Source organism: Cyclospora cayetanensis, unplaced genomic scaffold, assembly GCF_002999335.1.
Source record: "Cyclospora cayetanensis isolate NF1_C8 unplaced genomic scaffold, CcayRef3 CcayRef3_contig_1, whole genome shotgun sequence".
Lineage (NCBI taxonomy): Eukaryota > Apicomplexa > Conoidasida > Eucoccidiorida > Eimeriidae > Cyclospora > Cyclospora cayetanensis.
In genome coordinates this window covers 1,017,806-1,037,062 of record NW_020312036.1, presented here as the reverse complement: position 1 = coordinate 1,037,062, position 19,257 = coordinate 1,017,806, and the positions used below count along the sequence as shown (strand labels likewise).

Here is a 19,257-nt window from a genome sequence, read left to right as displayed (position 1 = left end):
AGGAAATCGTCGCCCTTCTGCCAGACGCAAATGAAAAACCTCCCAACGAAGGCTGCTCCTCTCCTGCTGACGCTTCTAGCCGTGAAACAGCAATGCCAGCATTACCACCATTACTGCTGCTGTTGCTGTTGCTATTCCTGCTGCTATTGATGTCTTCTCCATGCTCAAGGCTCAGCAGACTGCGCGCCTTAGCAAGAGCCTCAGAGAAAATCGTCGCCCTTCTGCCAGACGCAAATGAAAAACCTCCCAAGAAAGGCTGCTCCTCTCCTGCTGACGCTTCTAGCCGTGAAACAGCAGTGCCAGCATTACCACCATTACTGCTGCTGTTGCTGTTGCTATTCCTGCTGCTATTGATGTCTTCTCCATGCTCAAGGCTCAGCAGACTGCGCGCCTTAGCAAGAGCCTCAGAGGAAATCGCTGCCCTTCTGCCAGAAGCAAATGAAAATTCCCCCAACGAAGGCTGCCCCTCTCCTGCTGACGCTTCTAGCCGTGAAACAGCAATGCCAGCATTACCACCATTACTGCTGCTGTTGCTGTTGCTGCTATTACCGTTGCTGTCCTCCCCATGCTCAAGGCTCAGCAGACTGCGCGCCTTAGCAAGAGCCTCAGAGGAAAGCGTCGCCCTTCTGCCAGAGGCAAATGCAAAAGCGCTGAATGACGGACCTTGCATTTGCGCTGCTGCTGCGGTAGGGGCCGGAATACAGGAGGTGTCTCCTCCTGTGGTTGTGCTGCCGCTGGAAGTGCTTCTTATTGTGCTCCTGTTGCATTCATCTGGAAGCCACAGGTATTGTGCATCCTTATGGGAGACCTCCACCTGACGCGCATGCATCATATGTGGCTCCCGAGGCGGCGAGGTAGCTGATTGAGGCATAGCATACGGTGCCCTTGTCGCAGTTATTGCTCTTGCTGCCCCTTCCGAAAATACTGGTGCATCCAATTTCGACGCCAAGTCAACTCCTTGCCTCGCCGTATCCAAGAAATCGTATGTCTCTGCGACAGCCTCAGGGGCCGCCTTATTGACGCTCCCTCCGCCTGAAGCAGATGAAGACTGCTTAACAACACATTGCTTCCCTGGTTCTAGAGCCGCCTCTGCGAAAGTTGCTGCTGCTGCTGCCACGACTGATGCAGGGCAGCTACTGGTGCGAACGCGCATGCGGTTGATGCTGGCTTCATCATCCTTACACCCCATCCCCCGCAATCTGCAAACCTTGTTTTCCCCAAAGGACTCGCTGAACTCCGGCTCACATGAGACGCCACGAGACAAATCGACTTCAGCTGCTTCTCCTGCTGGGGTTGATGCGGCGAGAGCCGAAGCAGCCGCGTCTTCGAACCACAGCATAAGATCCTCGTGGTGTTGCATCGCTGCGAAAGTTGCTGCTGCGCTGCTGCCACCATCAGGAGCCTCCGATACAGCAGCAAAGGCAGCACTGCCGAAGAAGGCATCTCCAATGTCACTGAAACTGAACTCGGAAAACTCCTCCCTCTCCCGTGTCGAAGGGGGTGCTGCAGTCGCAAGTGGTGAAGCCGCAGCAGCGCATGCCTTCACTCCAGAAGAGAGTCTCCGCCTTTTTGCCAGAGACTCCCCATCCTGCAGCTGCGATGCCTCCTGGTGACGCTGCTGCAAGCTGCCCTCCGAGCCGTAGAGGCAATCGCAGGCAGCGAGGAGCTCATCTTGCTGAGAAGAAGACGGCAGCAGCAGCAGCACTTCCCGCAGTGGGTGTTGCGGCTGTTCTTGCTGCTGTTGGCGTGAGCGCGTTTGCTCTGCTTGACGCTGCTGCTGCTGCTGCGACGGCTGTGCGGTGGAGCGATGCTGTGCTGCATGCAGCAACTGTTGCTGCTGCCGCTGCTGTTGCTGCGGCGAAAGCGTCTGCTGCCCTGGGGGAGGCTGAGGGCCCTGCGGCAGAAGGCACTCATGGTGGTAGTCGTGCTGCTGCTGCTGCTGCTGCTGCTGCTGCTGCATGAGCTGATTATGATGCATCCAGGGAATGTGAAGACCTTTTTTGCAGGAGGGCTGCTGCAGCGGCGTTTGTGGTTTGTGCTTTGGAAAGATCAGCTGTGCTGGACTGTTGGGAAGGGGCAAAATGGCGGGTGCGGTTGGCAGCTGCATCTGATGCTGCTGGTGCACCTGCATCTGATGCTGCTGGTGCACCTGCTGTTGGTGCTGCTGCTGCTGGGGTGACCTCCTCTGTTGCATGCATCGCGTCGCAATGCTCGAGTGCACTCGGGGGGTTGACTGCTGCTGCAGCGGCGGCTGGTGCTGCCGCTGGTTCGGTGTAAGGATGGGGGCTCTCCGTTGTGGTGTGCTGTTGATAGGTGTGGTGCTGACGCTGTGACGCCTCGCTGAGCCTGCTGCTGCAGCAGCATTGCATGAATCGGCTTCACGCGTTGGCGCAGTTTTGTGCTGCTCGCTGCTCTGCCCTTCCCAGCTGAGCGGCAGCGGCGTGCTCGGCGCGTTGACAGCCTGCGTGTTGTTTCTGATGGGTGTGATTGAAGCAGGAGAAGCATCTGAATCCCATGGCTGCTGCCACCTACTGTCTTGTCGATCGGGGGGGGCAGCAGCGGCTGCAGCGACTGATATCCACACACCCCCTCGCCAGCAGCCGGCAAAGGCATCTGCCCCCCAAGAGGCTTCTTGGCGTCCTCTTTGGGGAGTTTTTTGCGCTGCAGCGGCTCTTGTTGCTGCTGCTTCTGCCTCTGCTTCTGTAAGGCTTGCAGCTTGACAGCCCTCATCACCTGTTGGCAGTGCACTCTCTGGATAGGCAGCAACGCCGCTAGAAGAGTGTCGTGCGCTGGCTGCAGGGTGCGTCGACGCCGAGGGAGGCGTTTGCTGCATCTGCTCAAATACCTGAATGAGGCCGTCTTCGACCTCAGCGAGACTGTCTAGAGCTTCAAAGAATGACTCACTTGTCACAGACAGACTAGCAGCCGCAGCAGCAGCCATGGCTGCTGCTGCGGCTGCACTTCCAGGTGCTAGCTGCGTTTCTGCATCTGAATCTGTGTGTCTGGAGGAAGGCCGCATGCGTACAGGTGTAGCGCCCTCATCGACAGCCGTGCAGACGGGAGTTCGATTCTTAAAGCTGCTCTTGCTGGTGCTGGTGAGGCTGTTGCTGTTGTTGCTGCTGAGGCTAGGGAGGTTCTTGCTGGTGCTGGTGAGGCTGTTGTTGTTGCTGCTGAGGCTAGGGAGGTTCTTGCTGGTGAGGCTGTTGTTGTTGTTGCTGGTGAGGGTGTTGCTGGTGCTGGTGAGGCTGTTGCTGTTGTTGCTGCTGAGGCTAGGGAGGTTCTTGCTGGTGCTGGTGAGGCTGTTGTTGTTGTTGCTGCTGAGGCTAGGGAGGTTCTTGCTGGTGCTGGTGAGGCTGTTGCTGTTGTTGCTGCTGGCTGCGTCGACAGGGAGAGCACATCCACCACTGCTGCCATTATGACCGCGGACTGCATCCCACGCGATTGCAGGGGGAGACTGCGGGATCCTGTTGCATTTAATAGGGGGGGGGAGGGTTTGTGTGTCTGCGGCATCTTCTTCAGAGGACGAATCGTTAGTCCAGGCAGCATGCAATGCCCGTCTGCTCATCTGCTGCTGCCCCCTGCTGCACGGCGAAGCGCGCAGGAGTCTACCGGCGCGGGCAGCCACAGAGAGCACGAAGAGCAGCAACACCAGAGGGTCGCTTTCCCCTGGTGTTGACGCAGTTTCGAGGAACTCTCTCAAGCCTCCTCTCCACCTCCCGGGTGCCCCTAATTGGAGATTTGGTAAGGGAAGCGCAGAGAGGGGCAGCCGGATCGAAGGAGCGGCGCTGTGAAGGGGGAAGAAGGGGGGTCGTGGTCGGCGTGTAAGCAAGCAGGAGGGTGGAGGATGCCACCGCAAAACGAGGAGGCTCAGGCTGTTCTGGCACTGCAAGCTCCCTATTAATCCCTAAAGAAATACGCGAATTACGTCTTTTTGTGTAAGGCGTGCAGCAGGAGAATCGGGCAGTGGTTGTACTGTGCTCTATAGGGGGGCCCCTGTTGTCTGCGCGTCGTGTGGCCTTCGGCGGTACCTCCTCTGGGGGCCCCCCTCCCCCCCTGACCGCCTCTGCGGCATCCACTCGCTGAAACTGAGACCTCTTCAGCCTCCTATATTTCTATCTGCGATTTCCTAAGACCCATTTAACGAGGAAGGGAGGCGAAGAGGGGGGTAGAAGCCGCTATCGTGGTGTCATCCGTGGGCGTGTGGAGGGGGAACGTCGGTGTAGCGTGGTCATACGGGTGTTTGGTACAACTGTGTGCGTTGCAGCGGCGCACCAAGATGTCAGGAAGCTGCCATATCTGTATTCTTATGATATCTCAGCTTCTGAGAGCGCAAGCGCCTACTTTTGCGGAGCCACGCCGAGAATAAAGGGTCGATAAGGAAGGCACACGGTTGGTGCGACAAGCTGTTGGGGCTGAGAACATCGGATATAGCGAGTTCTAAAGAGGCTCTCCGCCAACAACATCTGAAGCGCTATCTTTTAGGGCCCTCTGTGTGCCACTTCGTGCGATCTAGGGCTGCATCCAGCCGCTTTGGCAGAACAAGCGCCTTTAACACCATGCCTTGTGAAATCCCTTTGCCTGCCAGAAACCGCATGGAAAGGGCATTTCGTTTCTTTGAATGCAGAAAAGAGTGCAATGGAGATGCTTACGTTCGCTTCAGAGAAAACGAAACTCTGAGGCTACGGATGCTTGGGCTTGTTACCTTCAACCTGAGCAGTAGGTTCTAACAGAGCAGCTACCCCGAAACGGCAGAAAAATTTGGGAAGCTGTGATAGAGGCCGTCATTCTCAAAGAGCATACCAGTTGCTACAGGGATGCATACCGAATTCTTTGTATCTAAAAGCTGTAATTCTGCATCCGCAGAGGTACATGGTTCCATACCTATCAACATCTGTGTACAGACAAAATGATTATCGAGGAGGGGGTGTGATAGTTACGCATGCCCGTTGTAGTACAGGCAGAAAACTGGAAAGCGCATGCTACTTTATGTGCAGGTGAGGGCTCCGCCGACTTGAAAACATTTGAGTTCTCGACTGGAAGCTCGTGCTAATGCATATCACCGTTGGTAGCACTTCTTTTGTAGCCCTCTTTCCAAGGTTTCCACATTGAAACTTCAACTCCCCACTGAACACAAGCTACCTAGGACGTTTTCGAGTGTGTTTCGAAAGAGCTCCTTCCTTCCTGTGCCCGCCCGTGCCCCCCAAAGTGTAAACCTGAGAGGAGAGGGGTGAAGCGGTGAAATGTGAGTTGCTGCACACTCAATGCCCTCCGAGCACTCGCAGCTAGCTGCACAAGATAACCTATGGCGCAAGTGCGTCTTGTTCTGTTGGGCACCAGCTAATCCACGATACCAAAGATGCACATCACACCAGCCGGTGCGTCCAATCCTGGCTAATCATTGACAAAATATGACTGTTGTACTAGACAACATTGCAGTGTAGCGCACTCCGCTACAGCTCTGTCCCCGCCACGAGCCTCTCCCAAAACGGAGATGCATCAAGTGTCTTGCCTTTTGCAACGTGGCAGCAACAGATGCCATTCTCCGGTAGAAGCTCAGTATCAGGTGTCACAGGTGCTCATGAGAACGAAATTCTCGATAAACGCTGCCCCCGTAGGCTAGTGAGGCGAATGTACTGTCTCTACAGACCCGCATTTTTGCAGGTTTGGCTCTCCAGGCCCTTTAATACGCACATGTCTGTGCGCAATGTAGCTGTAACGCTTGCATGTGTAGTAAGCGTATACCACCCTACTCGATGCCCAGAGAAGCAATCTTTCCTTCGAGCTATTTCGATACACACCTTTTGGTATGCCAACAGCGAGGCAGCAAGATGCAGAATATCGCACCTTAGGCCAGTTTGGTATCGGCATTGCCAGCGGTCCTGCCAGCTGGTGCCGGCTCTGCATATAGCCGGTGGTTGTGGTCAGTGGCGTGAGGACAGACAGAAAAACAAAGATCTTCAAGAGCCTCAGCGGCAACTGCTGCTGCTGCCACTGTTCGCTGCTCTCTCCGTGCGGACTGGACAGTACAATGAATGGCGAGAATATGCTCTGCCTTCAGCGCAGCTTCTGCAGCTGGTGCTGTTACTCCGGCGGCTCCTCCTGCTGCAGAGGCAGTAGATCGTTGACCTGTAAGAGGTCCCTAAAAACTAAATCCGAGAGCAGCTCGCCATCTGCCCCCATCAGACGCGTGTTGCGCGCAGGCGTACGGCAGTTGCTGTCGCTGCTGCGCGTCAGTGGCAAGCGCTCGATGAGCCTTTTAACAGCACTCTGAGAAAAAGCAAATACATCAAACGGCTCTAGTGGCTTGCTGCTTCTGTACTCGCTGCTGGCAGCGATGGGCGTTCCAGAGCTTTCTGATGCTGAACGCAGCCGCTGCCTATTGATCTTGCGAATGCATCTGAAGAAATCCAGGGGAGGCCTGCCCGCAGCTGCAACAAAGACTGCAGGCTGCACATGCCACTCAATACCAGCACCCGCTTCAGTGCCCTCCGGCTGCACCTGCCGCTGATTCTTGGCGATACACGTCTGCTCGGCGAGCAGCTGCAATGCGAGAAGGAAGTGGTGTGGTTTCTGGAGGGGGAGCTTGCTGCCGCATGAAGCAACAACGTGCTGCTGAAGCACCTGCTGAATATCCGAGAGGAAGGCCGCATGCTGTCGCTCCTGTCTATATGCCGGCTGTTTCTGCGGCAGCAACAGCAGCTGCTGCATTTCCTCCTCCAGCTGCAGCAGAAAAGACGTGTGCTGCATCAAGCATCCACGGGAGATGGACTGCGCGTTTCCGGCGATCTTCATGCTGGTGCTGGTGCTGGAGCCATTGGCTGTCTTGCACAGCACAAAATCATCTTCTTGCATTCCAAACAGTCCGCTGAATGGTGAGGGAGACAGCCGCTCACATACGCTGTCGCCAGCCTGCAAAGTAAGGCGGTTGCCTGCCTTAGGCCTCGTTGCTGGGGGTGTAACTGCAGCTGTTGGGGATGAATCAGGGAGAGAGTCTGCTCTTGATGATCGCAGGCTAGAAGTAATACCCGCATAAAACTTGAACGCATACTCCATAAGGCTCCTTGGAAAAGGGGGCCCATCCATAAAGGACGGGGGAAGCAACAGCGCAGTGCATGCAGCCGTCTCTCTGCCTATCAACACAGTTCCACCCCCGCTAAAGCGGCGGACTAGAGGATGAATGACTGCATCTGATGCTGCTGAAGCCTCTCCTCCTGGCAAGACTGCGCTGGAGCCTGCAGACGAGGTCTCACCTCCCGCATCGTTGAGCCGTCGCTGCTGCTTGTAATGCTCAAGCTCCTGCTGCTGCTCAGTCTGCTCTCGCTGCTGAAGCTCCTGCTGCTGCTCAGTCTGCTTGTGCTTAAATTGTTGTTGCTGCTGCTGCTCAGTCTGCTTGTGCTTCAATTGTTGTTGTTGTTGTTGCTGCTGCTGCTCAGTCTGCCTGTGCTGCAACTTCCACTGTAGCTGGTCCTGCTGCTCCAGAGAAAATCGGCGCAGCGCAGTCAGCGCAAGGGGATTGACGTGCTTCTGGGGCATACCGCTGATTCCAAAAAGAAAGCAGCTGCCAAAACGCCTCTTGCATTTGTTAGGAGTCGCGCTGCAGCTGCAGGTTGCCTTTGAGGGGTCAATCAGGAAGGGAGGGTGATGCAGCAACAGCGCAGCGATCGGCTGCTGGTCGCACTGCGGCAAAGCTCTATAGAAGGCCTCATCTAGAACTGCGAGCTCGTACGGGTGCAGCCCAAAGGTATGCAACACTAGGAAGATTCCCTTTTGTTTTTGTTGTTGTTGTCGGCTCTCGATGGCCACACGTTCGAGTGCAGGACTAGGGAGGCGAAAGAGAGCACTTAGAGCGCTTATGCGGCGGAGTGGCATTTTATTTTCTCCAAGCTGACTCTGCATGCGGCCCCCTGTCTTAAACTCGAGAAGCCGGAAGGGCGTTGCGTAACTATTCCACACCAGGCATCCTCATGGTGGAGCCTTGGGAGGAGGGCTGCGAGGCCTCCCTGTGTGCTGTGCTTGGCTGTGCTGCTTTATGGCATGCGTCAGATTTAGCAAGTTACGCCGCAGTTCTCGAGTTTCTTTATTCTCTCACTCTCTCACAAGCCCCAGCCGTGTGTGTAGCAAGCAGGCGTTGCAGAAAAACGGCTGCAGCAGCGGGCAGGCACCCCCCGTGCCTCCATGGGGGGGCCAATTTTGTAAGCACGCAAAGGATCCTGCATGGAAATTTAACGGTTTCAACTTTACGCGGTTTATTTGTATCGACTTTCGGCGGCTTGGGAACCCTCTTGGGGCTGCTACAAGTGTGAGAGCAGCAGCGGGTGCTGCCGGCGCTGTTGCAGCGGCAGCCGCTGCTGCTGCAGAATGCATGCACCCGTAATAATTGATAGCATCCGTTACAGCGCCTCCGCGAAATCGACTTCTTCGCCCACTTCCCAATCTTCAGAGTACACCGCTGCGAACCCCACGCAATCAGCAGCGTCACAACGCCCCTAAGAGGCTGCGCTGCGCATCCTGCTGTTGCTAGAATCAGAGTTTACGGCGGCATCAGCAGCAGCAACACTACTGCTCCCACCACCACCTCCGCTGCTGCCGCTGCCAAGCGACCCGAGACTGCTCCGACTGCATTTGCATGCGGAGTAATCAGGGGGTGAGTGCTGCTGCGGTGCCTCCAGGTGCAGCAGCAAAGAGAGGTGGCTCAAGTTCGTTTCTTAGGAAGCGGAGTGGACAGCAGCAGCAGCAGCGGCAGCTGCAGCTGCCGCAGCATCCCCTCAACCATCACCATCACCACGGGAAGAAGAAGCGTTCTGACGGGGGAGCACCACAGGCGGCTGTAGCAGGCGCTGTAGGAGCAGCGGAAGCAGCGACTCCGTCTGAACTATGGAAGCTGTGGTCGCTGCAGCCCCCTCCAATCCAGCAGTGTGTGGCGTCGCAGCAGCAAACACTGCGGCAGCAGCAGGCCCTGTGGCAGTTGGAGTCACGCAGGCAGATGCAGATACAGCTGGAGCGACAGGAGCACCTGTTGCTGCCGCTGCTGCGCCTGTAGAACAGTCAGCAGCGGTGGCTCCTGAGGGAGCTGCCGCCTCTCCTTCGACAGGTGAAGCTGCCCAGGAAGCAGCGCAAGCCGCAACACCACAGCATGCAGAAGCAGCAGGAGACGGAGCAGCCTCCGCGACGAATGTGTCAGTGCCACGTGTATCGTTAGAGGCCTTAGCGGCGTCAACGGATGCTCCTCGACGAGCATCCGCAGCAGTAGCAGCAGCAGCAGCAGAGAACGCATGCAGCATGGAAGGAGGCGCATCTTCCCACAGGGCTGTGTCGGATGCCGCTGCCTGTGTGGCTGAACCTGCTTCGAGTATTGCTGCAACGAAGGCTTCTGCCAGCAGCAATCAGAGCAGCAACAGCGGCAGAAAATCCGTTGACTCGCCTGCCAAGCGCAAGGCAGCTGATGGCGGCAGCAGCGGCGGCTGTAGGGGGAAGCGACGGAGGGAAGATGCCGCGGGGTCTCTTGCTGCAGCAGCGGCTGGTTCTGGCAGCAGCAGCAGCAGCGACGGAGGTAGCAGCAGCAGCGAAAGCAGCAGCGCAAGCAGCAGTGAAAGCAGCAGCGGGAGCAGCTCGGAGGATGAGGTTCGTGCATGTGTATGTCGATATGTGTGTGTATGTATATGTAGATGCTAGAAAGCCAATTAGCCGACGCCGTAGGATCTGCGCAGGCCAGAGGTTCAGACGAGGCAGGGTGTATGATTGTTTGCAGGCATGCGGAGGTGTGCTTTGACTGCAGGAGGCTACTCGTTTGCAGCGGCAGGAGCAGCAGCATCTGGTGCCGCTTGTGCAGCAAGTGTTGCAGCAGCTGAGGGCCGCCTTCAAACATCAAGTGCAGCAGGCGGCAGCTCTGCGTGCAAAGCAGATCGAGCTAACAGGCATCTGTCCTATAACCAACCAAGTACGAAAACTCAAGGCTCCTCAAAACTTCACTGCCTTTTAGTAAAACATGCAACGCCAGCGTCTAAAGTTGGATTGGAGGGAGGGGGGAAGGGGGAAATTGCATCCTTTTTAAGGCAGGGAGAGGGCGGCATGCTAAAGCCCGCCGCGACAACGCGAGGTTCTCTCTCTATACGAAATCCAAGGGAGAGAAGCAGAAACACACAGCACGATCGCTCACGCATCCTCCCTAAAAATCCTTTTCCTACAGAAAAAAAACGGCAGGAAAAGGGCTGAAGGCATGAGGCATTTGTTTGCTGCAGGGCACGCCGAACTCGCTTTTGTTGCGTCCACCGCCTCCCCATATTCCTTACAGCAAACTTCTTAAATGTCACAAATTCTGTACGTCAAATTCTTAAGAGTCTTGGCCATTCGAAAAATTCTAAAACTCACCGGCTCTCTCATCAACCCCACAATTCAGAGTTATAACCCTTGAGTGCAGCGTTTTGAGCCTCGAATGCAGCGTTTTTTCAGTCTTGACACACGTCGAAAGACAGCAGGCGCGTGCACGGCCCACACACACGCCTTGTGTGCTGCTGCTTCCCTGCCTTTTTGCAGTCCGGCGACAGAGAAATCAGCTGCTGATGAAGCGTGTGGCAGCAGCAGCTGCTGGGGAGGAGTTGCTGCTGCCCTCCTTCACGGAGGAGACTGTTACCGCTGCGCTGGAGCAGTTGGAGGCAGCGGATGCAGCGGCAGCTGCAGAAACTGCAGCTGCCGCTGCGGAAGCAGCAGCAGACGGCAGCAAGCTGCAGCAACAACCCCCTCCCACCAGGCACAAGCTGCTTCATCTGAGCGGCCAGCGCTGCTGCACGCACTGCTGCGTGCGCTGCGTGCTGCAACGCAGCAGCAGCAGCAACAACAGCGATGATAAGCCTCCAGGGATGGTTTGCTGTTGCTGTTACTCCTTCACCCCTGTCGCAGGGGAGTCCGATAGCAGCAGCAGCAGTAGCAGCAGCAGTAGCAGTAGCAGCAGCAAGAGGCGGCAGCACAGCAGCGAGAAGAGCTTTGGGAGCTTCCTTTTTGCGCCACACTATTCCCACACAGATGACGACAGCGGCAGCAGCAAGCGTATGGGTGGTATGCTGCCTCGACAGCAGCACTCTGCGATGCAGCAGCGGCCTCTCAGCAGCGCCAGCACGACAAGCAGCAGCAAGTCCACTACAACTGCTGCTGCTGCTTCTTCTGGCGGCTTCTTTGGTGGAGGCAAGCGCCCCAAGCCATGGGCACCTCGTCTGCCGCTGCAGCAGCAGCAGCAGCAGCTGCTGCTGCCTCGGCAGCAGGCCGCGTCTGCTTCTTCCCATTCCAGCGGCACTAAACTTGTCGGCGGTAGCAGCAGCAAGCTGCAGCAGCAGGGAACTCCTCTCCCAGCCACTGGCAATACAGGCAGTAGGCAGCTCACCAAAAAAGCTCCTGGTAAGCATCCTGATAAGCCTCCTGCATATCCTAGCGATCAGAGCTGGTGTGCGCTTGCCGTTGGCTTTGGGGAGTACTGCTTGGCTAAGCTTTTGGGGGCTCAAGCCTTGCAGCGTGGACGTCTGCGTGCGTGGACGATTGCATGTGCAGTTGGAAAGTTTCAGCAGATGCTGTCAGCGGCTTTGTCTGCGGATTCGTCGGCAGCCTGGGAGAGTCTCAGCTTTAAAACGGAGGTACTCTTCAAATTTTCTTCAGTTTCATAGGTTTCGCCTTTCCACGCCTCTAGCTTGCAAAACGCGCTTTTTTCCGGCATGGTCGATCTTAGGTTTTTCTGCATATGTATGTAGACATATATACGTATGTAGATATAGATATATATATGTGTGTAGATATATATATGAATGTAGATATATATAGATATATGTATGTTTATGTATTTTAATATCATGTTATTGGGGGGGCATGGACGGGTTTGCGCTTTTTGTTCAGGCCCAAGCGAAGGAGTTGGTGGCCATACTGTTGCAAGCGCCTGAAGGGTTTCATCTGCAGTGTATTAGTCAGCTAAACGATGCTTTTTACCCTTAGAAGCGCTGCAGCCCCCCTCTTCCCTACTCCCCCCCTCCCTTTTAGGTGTACATGCTGCTCCGTTCGTTCGCTGCGAGGGTGCGAGTTGAACGGCGTCCACATGTGCGTGCATCTTAGGCGCAGGCGAGAGGGCTTGATTGCAGGTGTTTTTAGGACTGTCTGCGACGGTGGCTTGTCTGTTTCGCAGATCTGTTGCAACGCGCTGCTCCCGCTGCGTTGAGAGCATTTGCAAGTTCTGGTGGCTTTGGGGTTCTGGCTAGGTGGCTAGCAGCTATTGGAGCATCGCGTGCACTCTCTGCTGCAGCTGTTGCTACAGCTGACAGCAGTGGAGCCTCCACGGGGACGGTGGCGCGCAGCGCACGACTTCGCCAGCTGCTGCTGCTGCTGAAATCCTTCAGCATCCCTGCAGAGGAACCAGGGGCAGCGCAGGTAATTTAGAGAATTCAAGCGATGCCTTCGGAAGGCTCCAAGGCGTGTGGCTTGCTGCATTGGATGGAGGGCGCCGCCTCCGGCATTTCCCCGTCCAGCAATTACGCATCGGCACGCAAGAAGCCTCACGAGCAGTCAAGAAGAGGCTTTGCGCGTGATGGCAAATGAGTCGAAAACGGTGTAAAAACTCTCTCTCTCTCACTGGCGGGGGGTGTGGGACGTTGCGCTTCGACTGTGTGTTTGCAGCTGGTATCTCTAGTCTCGGCTGTTGCCACTGGACGCGAGAGAGCTCCAGTATGGTTCGGGGGAGTCTCCAGCTTCTTGCGGAATCTCGCGGCGCAGATTCTCAGGCTCTGGCAAAAGGAACGCGTGAGGCTTTTCATAGAGCTCTTAGGGCTGTTCTCTCTTGTGCTTTTGCAGACTAGCGGTTATCCTGGCTGCCCTATTTCTGCCCGTTCAGTCGTACCTTGCTGCGCTGAGATGCCGCATTGCACTGTGGAAGGGCTCCTTCCTGCGTGCAGGGTTTGCAACAGCAGAGCACTCCAGATGGTGGAAGCGATATTGCGGCTGGGGCAGCGGCAGCAACGCCGCAAAAACAAGCTCCCTCGGGAGGATCGGCAGCGGATTCGCTGTTAGATGGATTACTCTTGGGGGGTGCAGACCCCGAATCTCGCCGGCGGCAGCAACAGCAGCAACAGCAGCAACAGCAGCAGCAGCAACAGCAGTCACAGCAGCGGGATGTAATGGGCAGCGGCGCTGGGAGCGAGAGTCTTTCTTTCGCCGGAACTGCCGCTGAGGTGCCCATGGCAGCAGCAGCCAGCACCGACTCATCGCGCGCGGCTCATAAGGACAGCAGCAACAGCAACAGCAGCAGCAGCAGCAGCAGCGAAGAGACTCAGGCACTACACAGTAGTCTGGATTCGCTGTTGCAACTGGGGCGAGCCATGGAGATGACAAGAGAGCAGCAGGTTGCCCAGCTGGCTGGGGAATACTCACCAACAGCAGACACGGAGCCTACTGGCGCTGAACAACCTGCTGCCGCAGCTGCAACTGCTGCTGCAACTGCTGCAGCTCCTCCTCCTCCTCCTCTTGCCGCAGCAGTGCTTCCAGGAGCTGCAGACTGCAGCACAGCAGTCGCCAAACCGGAAGTTGACCCCGATGATCCGTGGCAGTCTCCACAGGCGAACATTTGTGAGGGCAGCCCTGAGCGTTTCTTCGGCTCTCTCACGCTCGCGTTTCTTCGAGACGCCTTGCTTTTTATGCAGGGAGTATTTTTTGAGCGGGGAAAAAATCTTGGGCTTTTCCAAGGGGGGTGGATAAACGGTCTTCCTCGTGTGTCTGCAGCTTCCAAACACGTGCGGTTTGCGGAAGACTCCCACTGCGTGGTTGGCGTCCTCTATGACCCCACCGAGCCCCCTGTTGCGATCAAAGTAAACGGCGCTTTGTCACCCTATATTTCGTACAAGCAAAAATGCCAGTTATCAATGCCTCGTCGAGCAGGAGGATTGCGGGCTAGATTAAGGCTGGCGGTTTCTCGAGTATGCGGGTGGGTGAGCGCTGCAGGAATGTCAGCGGTGCAATGGAGATGCCCTGGACCGTCTCCGCGCGGCAGCAACGGCAGCAGAAGGGAGTGGAGGAGGACGAGACGTTGCAGACAGTTTCGCGCTTAGGCGCAAGCGTCACGAATCCAATGAAACCCCCGTACGCCAGTTAGGGGCACTAAACGTGATGCACAGACTGCAGTGAAGGGGGTAAAGGGAGGAGCGGGGGGAGGGAAGGGAAGGGAAGGGCCTCTTACGCGTGCCCCTCCGTCCAAATGCACTGTGCCTTTTTTAAGGAGCCGTGATTCATGTTGCTTGCGTGTGTATATGTGTGTTTGTTGCCCCTTTGCAGCGAGCTAAGGCGCTTTGGTGGCAACCGCAGCCGGCGATGCTCTTCACACCTCCAGCCCGTAAGCAATGTACATTGTGCCAGTCTCGCCACTACAGAATCCATTTGTGTATGTGTAGGTGAAGGTGAGGTGTGTGTAGGTATATAAATATATATATGTATATATGTATCTTCCACCCTGAGATGAAGCTTTCTTCCTCTGTCTCTCTCTCTCTCTCTCTCTCTCTCTCTCTCTCTCTCTCTCTCTCTCTCTCTCTCTCTCACTCTTTCTCTCTCTTTCTCTGTCTCTCTCTGTCTCTCTCTCACTCTCTCTCTGTCTCTATGGCTGTAGTTGTCGCTCATGCACGGCTCTACCGTCTAGGTCCCTCCTCAGTTTTAACGGGAATTGCAAGCCATCACCCGTGTTTGCGTTTGTGAGCGTGGCCTTTGCGACTTAGCGAGCATTTGATGTGGCGCTGGTTCGAAGTCGGGCATCCATCAGATCCTCTGCTGGTCCTGCTGCATGGCGTTTGTGGCTCTGCCGTCAATTTCTTCCAACAGCTCTCGGCATTGCAGAATAAAGTGCGTCGTACCCTGTCCTCCTCTCCCCTCCCCGCCTGCCTCCACTTTTGTAGCTCCTGCTTTGTGTTTTATTTCGCGTCACCTTGCATGCGCACCGCTAGTCTCAAGCACAACAGAGAGCTGCAATGTGGAAACGCCAGGGGGTCTCTAAATCGGCGGGGGGGGGGGACGGTGACCCTCGTCATTCGGAGAGAATAACGGGTAGCTGCGTGCCCGTTTGCCTGCATGTTTCTTTTGTTTGGGGATATCTGCACGCATCTAAGCCTGGTGAAGGTTCTCTTCTCCTCCCCTCCCGTCTACCCCCCGCGCTTCCACCGCTTTCAGCAGACACCTTTTTGCCTGCTGCGCAGCCTATTCTGGCGGCCCCTCGCGAATAGGTGCTGCAAACGCAATGAACATGCTCGCTCTCTCTCCTTGCTTTTACGACGCAGGGGCTGCACGTGGTTTCCCTGCAGTGGCCAGCATTCTCTTCTCTCAGCAGCTTTCTTACAGGCTTCGACGCGTTTTTGTCGCAGCTGCATGCTCAGCAGCACACCAAGGCGGCTTCCAGCAGGAAGAAGACTTCCAACACCCGCGAGATCCATTTGATGGGAGCGGAGCTTGGTGGTCTTCTGGCATTACACTACGCTGCGATGAGGCCGCATCTGGTGAAAAGCGTCATACTGTGCAACGCCTTCATCAGGTGCGTCACGCAAGAGCCTGATCGCTGTTAATACACGCTTCCCAGGTGCATGCATACAGCATTCGTTTCGTGACGCTACCCCGGCTGTGTTCTGCTAGCAGTGTGAACCCTTTGGTTCGAATGGAGGAGCGGTAGCCGCTTAGCAAGCACGTAAAGCTGACTCTTCTCTTCGCCTGCCCCTGCCTGCCTTAACGCTACACAGGAGGGACTCAACTCACTTTTTAGGCTGTGAAGGCGTGATGTGGCAGCCAGTGCCATCTGAGAGAAAATTCTTGAGGTGTTACGAATGTTTCTTTTTCCGCCTGTCAGAAGAAGGGCCAATCGAGGGTAGCGTTCCCTACCGATATCCTTGGTGCGTTTGCTGTGCGCCTGCAGCACCGACCCCCTGTGGGAAGCAGGTGCTTCCCTCAGGACCATGATGAGTGTTTTCTTCGGCATGCTTCCCCATACAGCGCTGCGGAAGATTGTGATTTCGCAGTTCTTGCGGCCCCTGAAACCCCTCCGATGCACCGTTGCAGCCTCAGCAGAGAGTGCTAGCAGCGGAGACGACTCTGATGACGACCTCCAGGCAGCCTTTCGCAGCTGTCAGCCACCTCGCTCGCGCAGCCGCGATCTGTCACGTGGTCTATCGAGATCTGACGCGGATAGGGCTGACGCTATGGCAGCTACAGGGGGCAGTGTGGACTCGGGTGTCATCTTGCGTCCCCAAGAATCTCTTGAAGTGCGAAACAGCAAAGAGTTCCTCATCGCTCACCTCGACGCCGTATCCACGGCAGATCTCGCCGCTCGGCTTTCGTAAGTTTCCTGTTGGAGGTGCACTGTCTGGAGTTAGGGCGAAGGCAGCACGCACAGAGGCACCGGTTCGCATGCAAAAGGGTGTTTGCAAGGAGGCTTTTCCTTATGAGAAGCCCCCAGTCTGTAGGAGCGCAAGGAGACCGAGCCTAAGCATGCATGCATGCATGTTGAGGCTCTGTGTGCCGAAGCTCTCTTTTTTTCACTAACATTCCAGTGTTGGCTGCTTTTAGGTACAGGCTGTGCCTTTGCGCATGGTTTCCTTTTGTGATGCCTCTAGCCTACACAGCTCCATAGAGCCTGCCCCCTTCGTCCCGCAGCTCAATGCAGGCGATAATCGCTTACTCATACTCCATACTCTCGACTCCGGCTTACCCCCTCAGACGGAGGAGGGCATTGTTGCTTTGTGAGTCCTGGCCAGACGCGTGCTAAGAGGCAGCGGAGAAACAGCACACCATGCTGCTTTGCCTGTGCCGGTGCTGCTGCAGATGCACCAGGAACGGGGACGGGGAGTGTTGCAGCCATAGAGGGCGTATTTCGATCAGCACTGCCTTCATGATTTAGGCAGCCTAGCTCGCCTTTTAGGCCCCTCGGTCACCTTCACAGCGTAGACGCCGTCAAGGGCTTGCTGCATGCAACACAGCGGGAGGTTTTGAACAGTGGCGGCGGGGCTGGTGCAGCGTTCTTTTTGGAACCACGAATTTTTTCGCGTTTGCGTGGTTTGCCCTGCAGATATCCATGTGCCAAACTCGCAACTATGCGAAATGGAGGCCCATTCCCTTTCCTTGCAGCCGCGGAGGAGGTGTCCATGCACATCGAGCTGCACATGCGTCGCTGTGGGGCGATCAAGCTGCCTTCAGCGAAGGAGCATGCAGCACATCAGGAGCAGGAACGAAAATCCAGGGGCTTAGATTCGCTGCATCACGCTGCCCCTAGGTCCTCCCAAGACCTTCCATGCGTCTCTCCATGGCAAGATGGATTTCCAAGCAGTCTCCCGAATTATCCGAGTTCTTGCACTACCATCACCTGTAGCGGCAGCTCTCAGTATCAGCCGTGGTCTTTAGTCACTCATCACGACAGCTGCTCTGAGGAGCCAGCTTACAGTGAAGCATCAGAGCAAGGGGCACCGCAATCCTGCACCCCGTGGCATCCCGAGAAATCTCCCCTCCACCAGGAGTATCGGGAGAAACGTCAGTTTCCGAGAAAATTGCCCGAACCCTTGATACGGCCAGAAAAAGCAGGCGTGTGGGAACGCGCCGAACGGAGCTGCACCAGCAGCCAGAGCAGCGCAGAAAGCTGCCGAAGTAGCGGCAACGTGCAGAGCCCTGTAGCAGACAAGCCGTGTGACCACAACACACTACCTTCGCATGCGCGGCATTTTGTATCAGAATATCCATTTTGAATTGCCACAAAGCTCTGCGGTTAGTGGAAGCGCTTCTGGACAAAGTGGGACACATTCGATGCTCGGGAATCCGTCTGGTCTAGCGGCGACTCCAAGCAACCGCAATGTACTTTGTCTGCGATAGGTCAGCATACATTTGAAACCCCAGGAAGTTGTTAAATACTATCACTTTTTCAAAGTTCGCGTTTCTGGCTCTTCTGTGAAAATTACTGATTCAGAATCCCGCGGGGGAAAACAACCATTGTCCGGTGTGTTGACATACCACAAGTTTATACCTACACAGCCCACCAGCAGACACAGAGAGAGCCAGAGGCAGACATGAACGCTCATAAAAGCATACACACACGCGCACGCTCACACAACGGGCTAATAAAAAGGTGGTCCTTGTCGCGCTCACAAACGCGTCTACAAAGAGGTGCATGTAGAGATGCTACAGAGTGCCATGTTAGAGAGCTGTATTCTACTAGCGCATAAGAAGCACACTGGGTGATATAGAGCGCAGGCGCTGAAGTCGCTCCTCCATCTAACAACCCAAGGAGGGTGATTAGCGGGCCAGAACCTGAACGGTGTGCACAGACCGATTTTCTCGTCACAACCCCCTAGTAAGCACTGAAAAGGACGCTGCACTACATACGATAAGGATGAGACACGTAGTTTGTTATGCGTGCGAGTAGCCTTTTATGCGTGTGCTTGTGCGCGTACACTGAAAGCGCAATTCTCCTGAAGCTTTTGATTTCACTGGTAGTGTGCCTCTACGCGGTTAACACGCCACGAAAGCAGATAGTGCAAAAAAAGAGGATAACCTACCGCTATCCAGCGCAAAATAAGTATAATGCAGAAGCGCCACGGTGTGCCGGTTTTCCTTGTTGGCTTGCGTTCAAGAGGCAGCTCCTTGCATAAAGCATGGATACACGCCCAAACCTTCCACTCAAGAATCCAATCACGACAATTAAGGTCCTGCGTGCTTGTCCAAGGGTAGGGGAGCCGCTGGAGACGAACCACGTGAACCTGTAAGCCAAAATTTTCTACTTGTACTCTGGTTCCACGTGCAAGATAAAAACACTTGTTTTGTCCCACGCGATCAATTGGTAATAAACTACTGAATCAAGGAAGAAGCAGTCAGACTTTGATGCATGTGAGACTGCTGGGCAACCTGGCCTTCACTAATTTGTTTCTTCTACTCAGTTAAAGCATGGATCCTAGAGTTCAATAAGAGCTATATTCACCGGTGCGAGAGAAACCTGGGGTCTTTCGGTATACATCATGAGAAGCATTTTTTGCCTCCATCCTACCAATATCCTTTTTAAAGCCGTCTAACGTTGACCTGCCTAAGTGGTTACCCTACATGATTAAGTTCAGTAGTATTGTATAATCGGAACAGCTCATGACATATCAGACAAAAACGTGTACAGGAACTGGCACACAAGCTCTTTTATCAAAAATACCTAGTTTGCACGAAATTCATCAGTAGGTTAATCGAAGAAGCAAATCATGCAAAGAGGTAACTCCTGCTTTCTGCTTTCACTTT

The 19,257-nt window shown here is 55.3% G+C and overlaps 2 protein-coding genes across 2 annotated transcripts; both read left to right on the top strand.

Annotated features, from left to right (window-relative positions):
- Positions 1-8,874: 8,874 nt before the first annotated feature.
- Positions 8,875-14,072, top strand: LOC34621478 (nuclease SbcCD subunit C). The gene is made up of 11 exons (XM_026337635.1): positions 8,875-9,194; positions 9,306-9,621; positions 9,776-9,937; positions 10,239-10,305; positions 10,534-11,228; positions 11,370-11,621; positions 11,878-11,944; positions 12,161-12,402; positions 12,649-12,771; positions 12,936-13,469; positions 13,668-14,072. The coding sequence occupies exons 1-11, from the start codon at positions 8,875-8,877 to the stop codon at positions 14,070-14,072; spliced, it is 3,183 nt and encodes a 1,060-aa protein (XP_026193420.1).
- A 667-nt stretch (positions 14,073-14,739) lies between these two features.
- LOC34618765 (maspardin) lies at positions 14,740-17,986 on the top strand. The gene is made up of 8 exons (XM_026337544.1): positions 14,740-14,853; positions 15,285-15,535; positions 15,911-16,330; positions 16,608-16,733; positions 17,060-17,450; positions 17,560-17,654; positions 17,742-17,835; positions 17,948-17,986. The coding sequence occupies exons 1-8, from the start codon at positions 14,740-14,742 to the stop codon at positions 17,984-17,986; spliced, it is 1,530 nt and encodes a 509-aa protein (XP_026193329.1).
- The last annotated feature ends 1,271 nt before the right edge of the window (positions 17,987-19,257 follow it).